The 20,930-nt window shown below is 37.6% G+C and overlaps 1 protein-coding gene across 4 annotated transcripts in view; it reads left to right on the top strand.

Moving 5' to 3' along the window:
• Positions 1-20,930, top strand: part of LOC125277200 (serine/threonine-protein phosphatase 2A 56 kDa regulatory subunit delta isoform) — a 69,825-nt gene that overhangs the window by 19,263 nt on the left and 29,632 nt on the right. For 2 of the 4 annotated variants that reach the window (XM_048205534.1, XM_048205535.1), the window contains exons 3-4: positions 1,766-1,849; positions 8,868-9,039. In XM_048205534.1, the coding sequence (XP_048061491.1) occupies positions 1,766-1,849; positions 8,868-9,039 (256 nt within the window). Of the gene's footprint in view, positions 1-836; positions 1,028-1,765; positions 1,850-8,867; positions 9,040-20,930 lie in introns of those variants that run through there. The other 2 variants (XM_048205536.1, XM_048205537.1) reach the window with 2 other exon arrangements.

The raw sequence follows: 20,930 nt of genomic DNA on the forward strand, positions 1-20,930 counted from the left end.
AAAAAATTATGAAAATTATGTGTTCTGTGTTTCAAATAAATGCTTGAAATGAATGAAATTATGTTTCTGTTTTTTGTAGTTGGACTCTAAATTGAATGTGTTGTGTCGAAATGGATTTGAAAAATAGGCTATATCCCCAATAGATGGCACTAGATGTCTGTATGGACATTTTTGATGGACTCTTGAAAAATATAAAGTATTTTGAATGTGTAATATGCATGTTTATATAGTTATAAATACTGCTTTTATATATGACTTTAAGAAAGATATGTGTAGTTTAGTTCTAAAAAAAGATCTAGTTATAGATCTGAAACTTTATAAGCCATCATATGAAATAAAGATGAAGATGTGTATACCTTGTTCTAAGCTAAATAGAGTTATATTTCTTTAGAAAAGAAGATCCAGATGATTTAGTGAACTATCAGTTTAACCCTGTGTTTATAAGAAAATTGCAGTGGAATGTCCTCTATGCAGGTAAGGGGCATTTTAATGAATAAAGCATGCTAGTAAATTAAAGTACAAGCCTATCTGATGACAACTCTCAAGTTGAACCAGATGACCTCAAATGCATCAAAATGCACAAATAAAAACATACCAGGTTCAGCTCCTCTGCCCTATACAACCAAAATACCCTCTGGATGACCCTATTCTGACACGTTAACGGTCAATGTCACCAGCACAAGCCTCCCTCCCACGATCAATTCCTCTTGTGACAATCTGCACCTCCACGCCAGATAGACAAGTCGTCAACAACAGCTGTAGTCCCCTTCCTCGTCGCAGCCAGGACCCCGTTTGTGAAACTCAAGACCGTCTGGTTCGAGCAGCAGCCAATAGAAAAATTCCGCTGTGCTGTTGCTAGCTAGTTCCGCGCTCTGTCGACCAATCAGATCGTCGCTGGTGAAGGGAGGGCGCGGGAGCTGGAGGTTACAGTGTGCGCGAGAGAGCCCGAGTGCAAGGGAAGCCTTATCACGGAGGCACGGCTAAAGACAACATTTGCAAAATGCCGAATAAAACTAAAAAAGAGAAGGTAAAGTACAGCTTACAATAATAACACATGTCTAATTAATGCGTAAGAGGATTCCGTTTACAACAATTACTATGCAGCATTTGCTGGCGTTGTTTTTTGTGAGTGAAGGCCGCGCTAGCCCGCTAAAAGGGCGCATTTGTGCCTGCATATCTTAAGTCAAAACACTGACAGTTACATGTTCACAAGAATTTTTAAATAACGAGAAAGCGTTTTCTTTAGCTCATCGTGACGTGTATTTAAAATGTGACTCGTGCATGTTTGGGGAAATGCTCTTCGATAGCTGTTTTACCCGGTGTTTGCTTTACAGATCAGTTTTCTATAGTGAGATTATGATCGGCCGTTAATATGTGAATAGAGGCGTATTAGTTGACAGATTGCAGCATAAGCTGGACACGCAAACATGTCTCCTGCATGAGTCAATGTTTCAGTTGACAAGCTGTGGGCATCGTTATATAAACGCTCGATATATAAGTTTGGCACTGTGTATATGATGCTGGACAGTGTGAACTGAAATCATGCATTATTCCCAGAATGGCAGTCAATGTTTTGTGCATGTCATTGCCTTATTCAAAATGTATTTCTGGGTGCCACCACCTGTCATACCAGCCCTGCAGCATGACCTGCCCATGATTTGACTTGCATGCAGACCATCCCCTTTTAGAAATAATAAAGATTGATCAAAATCAGAAGGAGCTGCATTTATGACTCATAAATTGGTGTTTTTTGTGGTCATTACAGGAACCAACCAAATCTGCAAAAAGCAGCACGAAGAACAGTAACGCCGGTGGCGGGAAGGATGCTGGAACTGAAAATTCAGAAGAGGTAAAGATGACAGTATTAAAAACACATCAGCTCTAAAAACGATTGCTCCCACTGTGTTTGACTGTAGGGCTGCCTGGTGGACTTGGCACAAGTATCTGCTTGCTAAGTGTTGTAGTTGGGCTTTTTCAATTCTCAGGGCACAAGAAGACTAAAATTCAATTTCAGCGTACATTTTTGCGTAGTAATATGTGAAGTAATCACTGCACTTCCTGTTGATTCTGCTTGTTTTTTGCAACTCAGATGATGTTTATTTTGTATGTTTCATACAGACATTTTTCCAATAGCACGCTTGGCTTGTCACGCTGGAATAGGTTAGTGCATACTTTTATGCTGAGGATAGGTAATGCCCTTGCTTCCAGACAACCCCCATTTATGAAGTGTCTCTTTAAGCGGTGTTTTATTCTTCTACGAAAAGCAATGCAAATCCCCTCTCAAAATGAGTCTAGACTGTAGGCCTGTCTGTATGTTATTAAATCTAATGGCAGTAGCTTAAAATATATTTTTCTGTCCTTCCTTCTCTGTCTCCAAGTCGAGCTTAATTTTGTGATAGAAGTAAATGGCAAGATACTGTATTGCTTCAACTGCACATTGCACAAAATTTGAACATTCAATTGCAGTTGCCCCAAATCAATATTTCATCATAAAATATATTAATATAGCCACTGGAATAAGTACTAGGGATGCACCGATAACCGATATATTGGCCGATAAATCTAAATCAAAAATTTTATAAAATCTGGATGGTGCGCTCAAGGCCAAAGGAGTATAGGCTACTTTGAAAGGCTTGCGTGTACGAGATGGAGCGGGATGTGGAAAATGAAGTAAGGCCTATACCCGTGCCTTTTCTTTCACACACAGCACAGAGAAAAAAAAACTGCCTGCAAGTGATAAATGAAACTGACAATGATTTTTAACTTTTTTTAAACTGAAATGAAAGGCAATGTGGATAAACATTCACATCCACGATGTACAGAACACCACACAAAGATAGCTATAGTAGAAAATGAATTAAAACATTTTGGATTAATAAACATAAAAAAATATATAAATAACTCCAGAAAGGCCACACCGCACGTCGGCAAATCATATTAAATCGGCTAAATTGCCTGTACGAGCATGCTTTAACTAGTCTACAGTGCAAAATCGATGCACCAAAAAACAATAAAAAAAATAATTTACAGAATTGAATTAGAACAGAATATACCGTTCTAATAAAAAAAATAGTCATGATCAAATCACAAGTGCAAAATGCCTGAAGTGCAGGGGCACATATATTAAATACACACAAATAGTTCAATTAAGATAACCCAGAGTGATCAATAAATAAATTAAAATGAAAGAAATTAACGAAAGTAGCCTATAGCCAGAATTGTCAACTTTGTCTTTTTAACTGCAGAGACAATAAATGCTAAACTGGAGCAGCAGTCTTTTAGCTAAACGTTCACAGCATCCAAAAATCAAATTAGAACCAGCTGAAATGTTTTGAAATCACTTCCTTGAATACCCTACCTTTCACGCGATCTGTCTGTGTCCGATTGAGTCTTTTCAAATAGTGCATGAGGAACACCAACTGGTAACGTTGGTCGGCAGAAGCGCACCGCAGTGTTTGTTGTTGTTGAGCGGAAGGACATGAGCTTTTGGCACAAATTGCATCTTCCTTTTTTTGGATCATCTTTTACCATTTCAAAGTGCATCCAATTCTACACTTTAGATTTTTTTTATCCCAGACATTGTTAAAGATTTAATCCCTGCCGCCAAGATGCTCCTCTGTCGGTCACAGATCATGGAAAGTGAAACTTAACTCTGTCACAGGGGTGGTTGGACTTATTCACGCACATTAAAAATATTTATTAAAAGCTTCTTTATTTTCACATTTTTATTTATAGCATTATCATAACAGGCTGTATATTAACCTATTGGGAGAAAACCAGTACGTCTATGTAAAATCACATATTGAGCACCCCCATATCTGGTCTCATAACACCTCTGCGAAGATTCGACTGTGAGATTGGTAGTCGAATCAGGCTCCTATCGATGCACCGAATCGTCGACTGTTCAGGGTCAGCCCTAGTCTACGTTAATATTTCTACATGATTTGCCTGCATAAAAAAAGTTAATAAAAATGCTTTTTTTCTCCCGTCAACTTATTAGTGTCCTGCTCAGTTAATGTGTTAATGTTCCAGGCAAGTAGACTTGCATACTCTGTGTACTGCAGAGTTGCCTTTTGAATTTTGAGTTATTGTTGCTGTGGCGTCCGTATCCAGTCAGACTTGTTCTTTAGACCCTATCAGAGAAGCATTCATTGTGATGAAGGAAAGGTTTTTTGCATCAGTAGTGATTTGCTAGATAATTACATTTGTATGCATTTAGGTATTGAGTTGTATCCCTCTAAGTGTGCGGTTGTATTGACATAATAGCTTGTCTCTGTAAACCCTCTTGATACTGAAATATATCATTGTTGTTCAAAGTGATACTGACTGCTGGACCTGGACTCAACTGGCAGAGAGTGTGACGTAGCAGCGGGTGAAGTTTATTGATTTGGTCTATTTTAAGTCAGGCTCAGTCATGCAACCCCTGTGACTGAGGCCAGCTCTGCAATGCTATGGGCAGGCCTCAACATGTGTTTCACAGCGGCAGTCTATTCACACACACATACCGCTTGTTGCTTGGACAGTCTCTTTTTTTCTTCATTAAAATCGTTCAGTGTGTAAAGCATTTTTCCATGAGGTCACTCAAAATTGTTTTGGAAACGCCACACGCTTACATGTTGCTCATTTCTACAGCTATCTGAACTGCTTCAGCCATGGTGCTAGTAATACATTGTGGTTTAGCTTTGATTCTGTGTTCCTATAAACAAGAGATAAGCTTTGTTTTTGTAATCAATGCCCTTCTGATCAAAAGCCTTGTGCGCACTGTGTGATTTGTGCCTCAATTTTGCTGCCTGAGACTAATTTCGAGGATTGTGAAATATTTATTTTGTCGTAGGGCAAAATTGGCAGTCTTGGATATCTTGGTGTTACATTCTCACTGGCAGCCGATTAATTGCCTTTGCAATTATTCTTAGCCTCACACGAGGTTCAGACAGTGTCAGAAATATTGTATTAGCTAAGATTTATATCACATAGCCATAAAAGACGGATGTTGTTGCACAGTCTGCCTTGGCTTTTACACAAAATCTCACCGGGATCATATCGTACAGCTTGACGAGCAACGGTCGTAAAGGACAGAAAAATTGCACAGTTTTGTTTTGGGGACAGTCCCACTGCTGTAATACTGTAGTCCTCACCTATGGTCGAAATGGTTTCTGTGACGCTCATCTTGCATTGAAGACACATATTTATTTGATGGTGTAGCTCAGGCTACTCATGAATGTTTAATGTGGGCTGAATCTAGATATGGTAATAAGGAGGTATGTAGGTTAGGTTAGTTGTGGACTTCAACTCCCACGGGTTAGAGAGGCAGTTTGCTTGCAGATTGTTGACTGATGTGGTGCGTTACTTTGTGTTACAACAGTGGTTGCATAGGTGTTCTGCAGTGTTTTGCCATAGGAAAAGACTTAAACTTTAGTTCAACATGAGGTGTATATACTAAACCGGAGAATGAAGTGTAAATGTGGATAAAAAGCCACCTTCAGTTACTCTAAACTAGTGGTTCTATGAATCACGAAATTCATGGTTCAGATCATAATATATATTTTTTGGGTAACTTTATTTACTTTTTTTTTATGCAACTTTACTTTCCATTTATTACTTAAAGCACACTTTGGGTCTGTTTACATCAGGTCACTTTATGCGTTTTCACCTGGTCGGGAAAAGACCAGGTGTAATGCCCTCTGTAACGCATTCAAGATATAAATCCGATCGCTCAAACCACTTCAGGAGGTGGTCTAGGACAGTTGTTCCCAAACTTTTCAGCCCACGACCCCCAAAATAATGATGCCAGTGACTCGCGACCCCCACTATCTTCAGAGGTGATTATACAAACTTTGTGCGTATGCGGTGCGTTTTTTTTTTTTCTGTGCCAACATTAACGGATTAGAGGGTTCACACTGTACACGGATGCAGTCCGGCAGTGCATTCCCTACGTTTGCAGCGATCATTTATGCACAGTCTATTTTTGCTGTGCTGCACAGCGCTAAATTAAAGCGACAGCGCATTGTTCGCATTAAAATAAACATGTATTGACGTGAAAAACTAGTAATTTCACCATAGATGCATTTTAAAGTTTCTGTTACACAGTCAACACGTGGCTTTACAAAGTTCTTTATGACCTGAGGGATTCCTTGTAAAAAGATTTAAAAGGAAAGAAAAGATGAGACCTAAAATAGACCTGTTTTTGTCTATTTTAAGTTTTAATTTAAAATGCAACATAATATATAAAAAGTATTACTTTATATAAATATAAAGTAACGAATTGAATAAAACATTTAAATGTAGTGCATTTAAATGTGACATCTATGAAATATAGTGTATACAAAGAGAATCGCAATGCTGACAGGCCATGTTCAGTAACAACTTCTGAATTTGACATAAAAATAAGTAAATGTTGTGTTTGTGATACACAGCCATGGATGAGTTGCGCACTGAAAGCACAATAGCGCGTGCTGCATATGTAACCGACTGTAAAGGCAATGACGGTGGTGCTTCTCCGCTCTCCTCCCTGCGTTGTCTTTGGTCGATATTAACCAACGTTTCTCTTATTGCGGTCTCTGATTTTGAAATGAGCTGATGATCAATAAAATGCGGCTCATATTTGTTGCTTTTGGTGACGTGAACTTCATTGAATCTGCATATAGCGCTGGAATTGAAGATCGGATTTATATCCGTTTTGCGTAGACACATTTATTTAGCCAAGTGGAATCATTTTGATAAATCTGATAGCTATGTGATCAGTAAAAACACATGAAGTGACCAGGTGTAAACAGGCCCTTTAAGTACTTCAATACCACAGCAAAAACTACTAGCCTAACTAATAAATTTCAAACATTATTGAAAGGCAAGTGAACAGTCAAAATCAAATACACTAATTACAAGCATAGATACATACAATATAATAAAGTTACAAATAAAGTGACTAACTGTAGATCTAACTGTAGTGTATTCAGGTACAGAAATGTAATAAATAGGCCTAAATGTAAAATAACACTATAGTGTTCTCACTGTATAAATTAAATATCGATTAATCTTTGTAAAAGCTGTGTTTTGTTGTTTGGTTAACATTAATGACTTAGTCAGCAGCAGTTATTTATAGGTTGCTATCACTTTAAGACTGAATACATGGATTCAATATAATGATACACATCCAATTTCTTAAAGGGTTAGTTCACCCAAAAATGAAAATTATGTCATTAAGGACTCACCCTCATGTCGTTCCAAACCCGTAAGACCTCCGTTCATCTTCGGAACACAGTTTAAGATATATATCTTCTACAGCGGTTGGCATCCAGCTTATTGGTGCATTACCGCCCCCTTCTGCTCCGGACTGTGACGCGATTAGGACATCCGCGACATGCACACCTACGCACCATTTTAAAAAATATAGCAATACCAAAATACAAACAATGTAGAATAGCTTGAATACAGCGTGTGTCTCCCTCAGACTGTAAACGAAGCTCAGGCGCACTACATAACACGTCATCAGCATCACTGTCCGGAGCAGAAGGGGGCGGTAATGCACCAATAAGCTTGATGCCAACCGCCGTAGAAGAAGAAGAAGGAGCAACGTCACTGGATATACACAGACCCGGAAGAGAAGACAATGCTGAATAAAGTCATAGTTTTTGTTATTTTTGGACCAAAATGTATTTTAGATGCTTCAAAAACTTCTAACTAACCCACTGATGTCAAATGGACTACTTTGATGATGTTTTTATTACCTTTCTGGACATGGACAGTGCACCGTACATACACTTTCAATGGAGGGACAGAAAGCGGGTGAACTAAGTGGGTGAACTAACCCTTTAAGAAATTGGATGTGTATCATTATATTGAATCCATGTATTCAGTCTTAATGATGATAATAAGAAAGTCAATCTCTTTTTTTTTTTTTTCTTTTGAGACCAATGCAATTGTAACCTAAATATTTTATTTTTGGATTTAACATTTGTAGATGATCTACAGCAATGGAGTCGCCAACACATGAAGTGCGGGTGGCAGGACTTCAGTTGATTCTGTCATTAGGTTCAGAAAAAAATATTTTAGAGCTCCTTGGATTCAAGTTATTTTCATCATCCATTTGACAAAATTATATTACAGATTAATAATTTACAGGTGTCATGCTTGTGATTTATGACATCAGTATCTGCTTTATTTATTCAGAAACAGAAGTATCTAAGTTATTTGTGTTAGTTATTTTTAATTTTATTTCATTTTCTCCCTGCTTTTCTCAGTAATTTCTGTAAATATATTCAGATGAAGCTCATTACAGTCAATTTCTTCCCACTGAGGTGTGATGCAGTTAGCTGACTTAAATTTGTATTGTTTGGTAGATACTTCCTAACAATATTGTAAATCAGTTATAACATATAATGCAGGTATAAATAAATAAGTTTTAATATGTATATAAGTGTAAACAAAACTGTCATTGAAGGTATAGAGGAAATACCTGCTGACCAAGTGAAATGGCAAGAGAGATATAACTTAACAGGTACACTTTCTTGACAGTGAAGTCAGCTGTTTTAAAGTCTAAATTGGAGTTGTTAATGTTATTTTTGAGGTCATTTATGTTAGTGTACTTCTAAAGTCGGCGTTCACTTTTAGAAGATGCACGCACTGAGGGTGTATCCAAATGTTTCTCCAATAAAATGCTCTCCAGAATGAGTATTTCCCCAGCCTCTGGATGCAGGATTGCGGGGTTTTTTTCTTTTCTTTTTTTTTTCTTATTTGTTGCATTATTTTGTTTCTTCGATTGTGTTTGCCATGAGGCACTGGAGTCTGACCTTCTGTGACCAAAAGTGGTGTAATTGCATAGAATGATATAATGTGCCCATTTTGATTCTGAACATTGTGTTTTTTCCCAGGCACAGCAGACAGCCAGCAAGCGTCCGAGCAACAGCACTCCACCTCCCACTCAGCTCAACAAAATTAAGTACTCAGGTGGGCCACAGATTGTAAAGAAGGAGCGTCGACAGAGTTCATCACGATTCAACCTCAGCAAGAACCGGGAACTGCAGAAGCTTCCCGCCCTCAAAGGTAGAAACGACTCCAAACAGAACATAGCCGAACAGCCATCTTTCTTCTTTCTTTGTTGAAGATTTCTTGGAAATTATCAAATGATCTGTTGTTGTGTACATATCACAGTGAATGGTGCTAATTGTGTTAACTGTTGGAGGGCAGCCTCGCATGTCCCCTGAATTATTTTTTTTAGCCTGATACTGTGCCAGATGGAGCTGTTTTTGAAGTGTGACTTGGATTGTTTATTGCAGACTCCAGTTCCATCAAAAGTATTTTATTCCTGCAAATTTGGTAATACATTTAGAATGTATATAGAGATCTTTCATTGTTGATGATTATTGTTTCTCATCTTTGGAACTTCTTTCTTAATCTTTCTGTCTTTTGTTCTCCTGTTTGCATTGTTCTGTCGTAGTCTCAGTCAGGGAGAGTCCTTCCTGTCTGGCCACGCAGGGAGTTTAAGCACATGACAGCTCGTAGACTGTAATTGGATCAGCAGTGCAAGTGTCTGCACTAAGTAGGACAGTGAAACCTTGCCACAGCTCACAATTTAGAGAGTTACACTCTAATCTTCAATCTAATTAAGCTTGTTACTTGCAGTTCGTTTCTTAGAATCTGATGTGGATTATTCTTAGAAAGTGAGTGGTTTAATTTATTCAGCACTACGTCGTCAGCTAATGTGACGTTTTCATTATATTAGGTCCTTTTTGTCCTGAACTTGTCTATCTCGTTTGGTCATCTGATCACAAGTGGTCAGCCGAGAGAGAGCCATTTGTAATGCATTTCAAATGCTTCTTATGACCACTTGTGATCAAATTTCAATGAAGGGACAGTCTCTGATTTTGTTACTGCATACATCATTTACTGCGTCGTTGTGTTACTGCATGTTGGTAGTCCCAAAAAGTTGACCGGTTAATGCTTACAAATGTAGCTGAAAACTTCTGTTGTGATTGAATGACAGGCAGGGTTTGATGCTGACATTTTTCCTAATGAGCACGTGCTCCTAAGTTGAAAAATTCAACTTTTATAACTTTAGGGGCGCAATAAAAATATATGACCAAAATCGTATATCATGATATAAGTAATTTTATATCGTGATAACAATATATATCACGATCACGATAGTTATTTTTGCTTTAAATAAGGTTTTTATGATATCAAATTTTTTCATAATTTTCAGAATTTCATATCATTTAAAGGGGACACCGGATGCCAATTTTCCACAAGTTAGTATTATTCTTTAGGGTCTTCATGAAAAGTCTATAACATACTTTGATTAAAATTTCAGAATTTTTGTGTAAAAAAACAAAACAAAAAAAACCCACTCTTTTTACCTTGTCAAAAACAGCTTTGTTCACAGCGAGCTGTTTTGGTGCATGTCCCTTTAAATGATAATGCGCTACTGTTCACCCCACTCCTATCTTCCGTGAGGGGGCTGTAAACACTATTTGGCAGGTATTGCATTGAACTCCCCATTCATTCAGACAATTGCCTTAATGCATTGTTCATTATAAACATGCAGTTGTGAATTACAGTGAGAAGGTTCTAAATAGAAATACGACATATGTTTGTTCGACTGTATTATTTTGATAATGAACAAGTTGCGATGTCACGTTTGCTTTGTTGTGTGTGCGTGAGGCGCCGGCGCGATCAAACAGCAGTCTTTGCAAGGGACTTGCCTCATTATCATGGCAACGGTTCGTGGCCAGGTCAGATTACGTAAGAGTTTGTTGTCATTTGTTGGAAAATCACCACAGTGCTCAGACATTCCACGACCCAACAAACGCAGTTAAACATGTTCAGTCGGGTTAAAACAACTCTGACCAACGGCAACAGATGCCGACAGGGGTATCACACTAGCTGTGTCTCATTTTGGAGGCTGCGTCCTGATCCAACAAACTCCAACAGACGTGTTTGTTGGCGTTTATCTGTGCGGTGTGAACTGGCCTTTAACTTTAGCTGCACTCATCATGGAACTTGCTAACTAGCACATAATTAGGAAAGGCGATTTGCAAAGATTCATAAAAAAAATCTATAACGTTACTCACCTCTTCTGGAGGTACTTATCCATCCTTCAGGAACTTTTTAGTAAAACATAAACTTTTTAGTGCAGACATAAACGCATATAGGTAGATCCAGGGTCGCATTCCCTTCAAAAACAAAATTAATCCACTGCGTCTTCAGCGGCTCAGATGTCGAGAGTAAAGGACGACTGCTATGTTCATTCTTATATCCAATAACAAAACACCTCAGTTGCTTAGGAAGTCATTCTTGTCTACACCTGCACGGTCTGTTTACAGCTCACTCAGGGCGGGTCTATGCTAAAACGGCAGTGTCCGTCAAGAGTCGTGGGAGGGGCCTGTGCAAATTTACGTCACTTTGCCAAGAATCTGAGAACGGCTTGATCTGACAAAGTGCTTATGATTTGTGGGGATTCAAAAAAAAAAAAAAACTGGGTGTATTTTTATCATTATAGGGTGGTTGTGTACGCACACTGCCAACACACATTTATGTCCAAACACCATGTAAAAGTGAATTTTGTATCCGATGTCCCCTTTAATAACGTTAATAATGGAGTAGGTAAATTTGGATGCTGTCCCTTTAAGACTGCACCAACCCATTATACTCTAGCCTTGTCTTTCTCAACTGTACCTTCACTTAAGACATAAATTGCTCTGTTTTCTTGTAAATACATGGTCACTTTGACACACAGTTATGTCTGTTTAACTGTTCAAGCCCAATTAGGTGGCAAAAAGCACTCAGTTCAGTCCTCATGCGCTCTATGAGCAGAGGCTTCATGTTGCGTATCTCTCAGACAGCGCTGAGAAACAGTCTCTCAGAGAACGTGCACATATGCTGAAATGAGTTGTCTTTCATTAACGTAATTTACGTCACACAGTTAGATGATCTTAAAAGTCCATGCTGATTTTATCAGAGATGGCAGAGAGAATGATTCATTCCAGTGTTTTGCTTTAAAACACAAACTCTCTGTCATATTCTGTCATTGTATCTGAAGAGCATGAGCCCTTCCGCATCACGCTGTACCTGTCTGAACGGAACGTCGAAACATCCCACCGCTGTATGGCCAGATGATATGCAAACTGTTTCTTGGCTGGATAAAGCAAACCAGCGTGTTGCTAGTAAAGTTTTGATGGATGAGAGCTGCAAGCAAAGTAAAGACGATTGCGGTGATGTACAGGAGTCGTACGTTAAGCACGCGTGAGTCCGTTATATTGATGTGCAAACAAATCATGTATGAGCGCTCTAGATGCACTGATTGCACATTGTATTTATGCACAGACACATTTCAGTACATTTACATGTTTTCACACACATTCAGGATAATGTTTTGATTTGTCCTGTGTATGAACATGACAGTGAGTGGGTTCATTAGGGATAAAACGGTATGAAAATTCCATATCACAATTATAGTGATCAAAATTATCACGATTATCATTATCACGGTTTTGTTAAAATGAGTTAAATATGTTCAAAAAGAATACACTGAAAACATTTCAACAAGTTTTATATTTGGAACGCAAGATTCGCATCATGGCTGTGCAGCCGAGAAATCTGCAGCAACTGCGACATGTCATGTCAATATGGATCAAAATCTCTAAAGAATGTTTCCAGCACCTTGTTGTATCTATGACACAAAGAATTAAGACAGTTCTGAATGCAAAAAGGGGGTCTAACCCAGTACTAGCAAGGTGTATATTATAAAGTGGCTGGAAAATAGAGAGATAAAATATGCACTCTTACGACCATATACAAAATATAACAATATACACACCAAAAGAACAGTAGATCATAAGCAATCTATTGTCGCATATGTGTGTGTGTGTGTGTGTGTGTGTGTGTGTGTGTATATATATATATATATATATATATATATATATATATATATATATATATATATATATATATATATATATATATATATATATATATATATATATATATATATATATATATATAATATACATTTATTTTCCCCCTAGTGTTACTTCCGCTCATTTGCAGGGTCCACTTTATCTGAATTATCCGCACACAGACATTGGATTTGGCACAGGTTTTACGCCGGATAAACTATCTATGCACGATATTCATTGATTGTGAACTCTAAAACCGCAAGCTTGTAGAATGTGCAACAGCTCCAAAGTGAACGCTAATATTTATTTATTGAAATCATAGCCCTCTTGAAGTTTAACGTGATTGTAACGTGATTAGGCTGCATCGCGATTCCTGTTCTTCTTTCCTCAAATTTAAGACCTCTGAAAATGATAGATATTTCATATTACCATATAAGATATTCAAGACTTTTTATGACCTTACATTTCACAAATTATTCGTACACATGCTCCTAAGTACATTTTACAGTTTGCACACCTCTATTTTTAGTCACAAATGTGAGTGAAATGCTGTTGAGGTGATTTAGGTAATTCTTCGCTCTTGTCTGGGACAAGACACTTTAGCATTTGATGTGATGAATATAATGTGATGTGTTCACATGAAGGTGATGCATTTTCAGTCCTTTAAAAGCTGTTTTTCTACAGACCAAGTGTAGAATGGGCCATCTGTGATGCACATCAGTGGTTTTGAGCTGTTGTGGTAGAAGTCGAAGACCCTAGAGCTGAACGAGCCATTTTCCACACACGATAAGCACATTCAGAAAAATTGTGTGACCTCTCGACCTGCACCTAAACTCTGCACTTGCCTAGCTGGAATACCCTGAGGAAGGCAGTTAACTCTTGTCAGTGCCTGTGATTTCATAACTGGAAGAAGAATGATTCTCCGTTTTGAGAAGAGTTGCTCTTTACTGCTACTATTGTTACTATAATGTAAAACACCAGTTTGCTTTGAAATGTTTTCCCTTGTGGTAAAATAATTACTGCAGTGATTGTTGCAATGTGTTTTAGTTTTGGAGTTGTGCATCCACACGCTACAGCACTGGTCTCGATGAACCACACTGTATCTTAAAATACTCTGAGTTGCATAATGCGTCATGAGCATTCTTGTGGAGCCTTGACCAATACACGTATTCACCTTTCTGTGTGGGGTGCCAAACACATGTATACATCAGAACAGTGTCTCTGTGTGTTTGTTTCTGGCCCAGGCAACACTGCTTCTAGTAGTCTGGCTCTGTCTCTGGATGTCCACATGGCAAACAAACAGAGGAAGCATGTAGATCTCCCTTTTCCTGTCTTTGTGGGAGAACTAAGCCAAACTAGCTCAGTGTTTGTCTAGGAATTCCATTAAAGCAAGTGATTTTTACTTCAGTATTTGCCATGATGCCAGTTTGAATGGCAAAAATGTGTGTCTTCTGTGCTCCAGATTATAGTATTGACTATACCTGAAGTACCAGTTCTGTTAACATTACTAGTGTTTTAAATGGGCGTGTAGGCAGAAGTAATATTCATTATGAATGAGAATGAAATACTTAATGATTAGAAATACATCAGTGGACTAAAAGTTGATAGAGGAAGAGACCGAATGCAGACGACACCATGCATACTTGCATAATTGATTTGTGCATGTATTGTGGCAGTGTGCGCAAGTAGATCGTTTCTTGGTTAGCTCTGCTCTCTGTTTTTCAACATAAGTGGATTACGTAAGTTTCGAGATGGCATATTTGAACAGGCTTTCGAATGAGTATATTTTCACAGTTTTGTGAAGAACATTGTGTATCACGCGGTGGTTGCCTGCAGCAGCGTGATCTCAGTATACCATACAGATGTCCTGGCAGCAGAAAGACTGCTCATTGTGTGGGGCTTACAGGACTGTCACTGAACCATCATTCTGACTGCTGAAGATTTTATAGTTACGATAACTTATGAAATGCACAGTATTTATCAAATGCTTATTGCAGTTTTGGTGTGCAGTGATCAAACTGCATTTCAACTCCTTTATTTCAGCTGCATACCTTTCTTAAATATAATAGATTTTTTTTAATGTAATTATAATTGCATTAGGTTAAAAAAAAAGAATTTTCACTGAAAAATGTAATCTGAACAAGTAAGTAAGTGAGGAAAAAAAGCATTAGGCCTTCAATAAATCACGTTGACAACGGTGATTAAATCTAACGATCACTAGCTCGGATCATGCCAAACCCTGTAAATTATTATTACTGTTATACTTTGTTCTCAAATTGTTCAATGTTAACAACATCAGCATTGACTACATGTATTAAGTGTGTATTAGCATTACCTGTAGATTTCAACTTATGTAGCCACTCCGCAGTCCGACGTCTTTTGCTTTTGACTTTCAAAGGTTGAACCACTGTAGTCACGTGGACTATTTTAACAATGTCTTTACTACCTTTCTGGGCATTGAAAGTGATAATTACATTGCTGTCTATGGAGGAGTCGGACAGTTCTTGGATTTCATCAAAAATATCTTAATTTGTGTCCTGAATATGAACGAAGGTCTTACAGGATTGAAACGACATGAGGGTGAGTAATTAATGACAGAAATTTAATTTTTAGGTGAACCAACACTTTAATGCTTGGTAAATTTACTGTAACAGACAGCCTCATGTGGCATGTTGCTTTTATAAAATGATGGGAGGTTGGCTTCAATTTTACAATGGTTTCAAATGTAGCGCATCCAATTAGAGTCAATTTTTTTGTGCACTCAAATGGTGTACTGTTCAAATAAAATGTATAATATAAAAATACATTTTGGTCTGGCTGTGGTCTAGTGTGTCTGAAAGAAAACTGAGATAAAGATGTCCTGCTCTAGGGTCAGTGATTTGCCTGTGGAGGTTAATTTTCAGTCTTATGACTGTCTGTTTGTGCTGTGCAGCTAAAGGGCAAGGTAACCACATCATGATGTGATGAGATTTCCACTGAGGCGGTAGGGGTTAAGTCCTACACATATGGTGGACGTTTATATTTTTAGTTACAATTAAGAAAATGGGACTAGTGATATAAACTTCTTGTATTTTAAATGTATAATAAGCAGAATAATTGCAACAAAATGAAGGATTTAAAGGGATAGTTCACCCAAAAATGTAAATTTGATGTTTATCTGCTTACCCCCAGGGCATCCAAGATGTAGGTGACTTTGTTTCTTCAGTAGAACACAAATGATGATTTTTAACTCCAACCGTTGCCGTCTGTCAGTCGAATAATGCGTGTCAGTGTGAACTTCATCTTTAAGAGTAAAAAAAACATGCACAGACAAATCCAAATTAAACCCTGTGGCTTGTGACGACACATTGATGTCCTAAGACACGAAACGATCGGTTTGTGTGACAAACCGAACAGTGTTTATATCATTTTTTACCTCTAAAACACCACTATGTCCAACTGCCCTGCACATCCTGTTATTGAGGTCAAAAAACGCATTCTGATGACGGAAGTGATCTCTCATGCTTTGCTTCAATGAGTGCGATAAAATAAACAGTGAATAAATGACTTTTTAGGTGATTCCTTTCAAAAAGTTTCATCAAATATGCTAAACACGGAAGCTCGAACGCATGTGTGTTTGTGACTCGCTAGAACAGACCTCAGGTGTCACACAGGCACATTTGAGCTGCTTCTTTTCCTTTTAATGATGGTTTGCAAACCTTACCACCACCTACTGCACGACACCTACATGACAGCTAACGTAAAATAAAAGATTATGATAGCCGATACCGATCAATGAAAAAAATTTTAATCAGCCCCTATACAGATCCTTGAGATCGGCTAGGGACATCCCTAAACTTAATCCTTATTAAAGTTACAAAAGTTATTCAGTCAAGAGCAGTGAGTGATTTTATTTATTTATTTATTTATTTATTTATTTATTGTACTTTGATTTACATTAAAACTAGGGCTGGGTAAACAATATTGATTTCTCGATTTTAATAGATTCTTATTTATACGAACCAATATCGATTCTTAAATCTTAAGAATCGATTAGTCTAGTCCAGTGGTTCCCAACCTTTTTTACGCCAAGGCCCACCTCCTTTCTAAATCAACACGGCACGGCCCACCTAAACCCAATTTGTTTTTAATTCACAAAAACATTTGTATTTTAGTGTTATTACTTTTCAACCCCATATTATTATTTCTTTAAAGAAGAAAATCAAGATAGATTTAAACCTTTATTTTTGCAATTATACTTTGCAGACATTCTTTACAACTTAAAAGTACTTACTTTGCTCAGTAATACAGTAACTTAAATAAGCACAAGTGAACCTGCCATACCAAATAAGACCACAGGGAGATATCAAAGGACTGAATTTAAAAACTATGCGGAGCCATTCAAAATTTACGTTTAACACATATAACATCACTGATCCTCTCAAACTTCTCCAAAACACGCTTGTTCGGTGAGCATCTGTTATAAAACACTCACAGTCCTTCAAAAAGAGTAGGGGTGTAACCCCGACATCCTGGCCAAATTTGCCCATTGGCCTCTGTCCATCATGGCCTTCTAATCATCCCCATAAACTGACTGGCTTCATCACTTTGAGTGCCCAGAAAAGCGCTATATAATTGTAAGGAATTATTATTATTATTATTATAATTATTATTCTTATTCACAGTACATACATTTTTACAACAGCGAATATATTGAACTGTGTTCATGCAGAAATACGATGTTATAGCGATCAGTGAGTCGAGAGCGAGCATGCACGGTTTGTTTGCGCATCAATAATTGCGGACTCGCGCATACCTAATGTACGACTGCTGTATGTCACTGTAATCGTCTTTACCTTCATTACTATCGTCATCCATCAAAACCTTTTTAGCAACACAGGTTTTTTTTTTCCAACTGAGAGAGTTTACGTTTTGAGCCACCGTTCAGTCTGTATTTCACAGCAGCACGATGAGAAACAGCCTGGGCTGAACCGAAACAATCACAGAATACGTACGAGAGAGGTGTTGCCTTGTTTTAGATGTATTTTTTAATTAATTTAATTTAATTTATTAAATGTAATGTATGAATAATTAAATTAAGGAATTATATTAATATATTTAAATTAATTTTAATTTATCTCGTGGCCCACCTGGAGGATCACTGAGGCCCCACGTAACGTCACATTCACCTCAGAAAAACACATTCAGTGACCACAAACTCATTAGTCAGCTAGAAAAGTGAACTCTAGAAAGCAGCATTCTGATAATTATAGCTATGCACCGTTACATATTCATTATAATGTTCTTCATTATTTAATGCATGTTTGAATAAAACAGTTATGACAGCCACGATTTAAATTTAAAAAAAAAAAAATTGTGTGAATTTGTCCGTTCAAGCGTATTCGTGCGCTGTCTGAGACCCGGCTTTCCAATGTGTGCACACAAAACTTCTCACACGGCACACAAATACCGAATTGAGCCGTATCATATTCTTTCGCATCTTCTTGCGCTAGAATATTGTAATTGGCAATGCTTAAAAACATCTGTAATTGATAAACTTTCATGATAATACAGCACTGGCCCGATTGGGACAGTGACCGTTCCGTCAGCTGTCCAGAGCGTCTTTCATGCTCGCCCCAGGTCATTGGGCAATCCTTATTGTCGAGCCTTGCAGTATCATATGTGAAATGGGAGCTTTACCCCCTGACCTTATGCCTTGAATAAAGACCGTGCAGTCAGTCCTGTTTGGTTTGCCAGCACATGCAGGTCATTGAGCCGTAATTTGGATAATTAGCCTGGGTTATGTTTAGCTCAAGGTCCACTATGAAAACAGTCTCGTGTGACCCTAAACACTGAACGCAGCCCAGTATCTTGTTGGAGTGTTTCATGTCTTGTGTAGTGGTTACTGTAGGTGCAGCTATAGAGCATGTCAAGAGGTCAAATGTTAACATTAATAGCTTCTCTAGGTTTTTTGAGAGTGTACGATCATCACAGCGCACAACTAGTGACCATTGATCATTTAAAAGACTATTTAAATCCGCTTGCTCCAAGAGCCATGTACAACTGCTCCTCCCTCTTTCTTGTCATCTGTCTAAGGGCCCTGAGGTTATTGCATGTGCTCTTCAAAAGCGCTGGGTGTTTTCTGTGAATTGGCCCACAATAGTCACATTATAATCTTGCTATGGAGATGCCTCTGGAGATGTTTGTTGTTATTTTTGAATATTATTTGTTGTTTGTACTTATTGACCTAGTTCATCTGTTTTATGTTGGCTAAAGACATGTAGATTTCTTGTGCCATCACAGTAATGTGTATGTTACCATTACTGTTTTGGCTGTGTGATGAGGTCTTACTTAGATGTGTTTATATTACGAAAAAAACTAAAACAAATGACACAATACGAAATGCTGTGAATTGCTAAAAAATATTTAATCACACAGGTTTCTGTAATTAATTGTGATTTAAGCAAACCTAACATTGAATATCCAAATAAATGTGGAAACAACATAAAGACAGTATTTTATGTGTTGTGTTGACAGAACTAAATGTAGGACACTGTAGATTTCTTGTGCCATCACATTAGTCTATTTTAACATAGCCGTTTTGGTCATGTGCTGAGGTCTCATTTATAAGTGCTGGGCAACAATCATTATACATTTTAGAATGAAAAATAAAAATTCCCGGATTACATAAATGCCTGTTTGTTTCCTCTCTTTTTAAAATACAGTTCCTGTAATTTTATTATTTATATTTTTCTAAGTACTGGATGGATTTTATTATTATTTCTGGGCTAAAAATAAGTAACTATAGCCATTCAACACAACAATAGAATTGAAAGCCAGGCATAAACACCTAATTATCATATTGTTCTTATTTGTCATTTATTTACAATTACAGAATATTAAAAAATATAACAACTTTTAATAAAAAAAACTTCTAATTTAATTTCTAATAAATATCATTTAGCTGTGCATTTTATATAGTTCATATTAGTGCTTCGATTGATCCGCCTCAGCCCTGTATCGCCCAATAATCACATGATTCAATTGGGGAGACAATCTCACGAACCGATCACGATAGGGGTTATGCGCAATCTAACTTCTGTATTCTGTAAAGCAGATCAGATCGCTTCCGGTTTAGGTCTTCTGTATGTGCTTCATGAAAAAATTAGCTGTTTTATTCAAGATAACTTAAAAGGAGCGAGCTAAAATGAGCATAACTGATATCCCCTGCATAGTTAGATTGATATTTAAAAGTTTTTTTCATTTTTCTTCTTCACACTAACGTTTTGCTGATCACCTTAAAAGTCCATAGATATGCCGTCAGTTCATACTGCTGTTAACACTTTCTCTGACAAGCGGATGCAGTGAGACTAGTTTTCCGGTTTGGTCATGTGACGTTTGACATATGCCCTATTTGATGAGGTAAAACCAACTCGCATGTAAACAGTATACAGATGTTCCACGATGTTATTTCCAGATGTTTGTTCCACGTTCTGCTTTGTAACTTCGCAAAACATTAGTAGACCATAATAAATCTTGCAGCTTTATTTAGAGCAAGTTGATTTAAACGAGCCCACACTTAACATAACATGATGCGTAGATCTTGAGAAAATCCTCACAGAGTGACATGACATGCTGAATAGCTAAAGCTATCGGACTTCCGTGATCCGATTGCATATGTCGCTGTGTCATGACACAGTGTTTTCATTTGAAAGTTCAACCAATGGAAACTGGATCTCGGGTTTGGTGGGTAGGGACAATATGTGGAGACCAATCGGACACTGTTGTACAGTTGGAGTGTGCTTGGATTGGATTGATCGCTCAGATTGATGGATCTTGATTTACCATGAGCCATAGAATAGGAGCGCACAGCTGAAACAGTGCTGAAACATCCTTAAAAACTAAACCTAACTTGAATTTATGACCTGTCATATATTTCTAATCGTAATCATGTCAAGCACGAATAACAAAAGAAATCAATAAATTGCATCACTTTTTCTGGGGTTTTCTCAGCAGTGTTTTAACATACGAATATCCAAACATGATCAAAATCTATTTTCT

The sequence above is a fragment of the Megalobrama amblycephala genome, linkage group LG10 (assembly GCF_018812025.1).
Source record: "Megalobrama amblycephala isolate DHTTF-2021 linkage group LG10, ASM1881202v1, whole genome shotgun sequence".
Lineage (NCBI taxonomy): Eukaryota > Metazoa > Chordata > Actinopteri > Cypriniformes > Xenocyprididae > Megalobrama > Megalobrama amblycephala.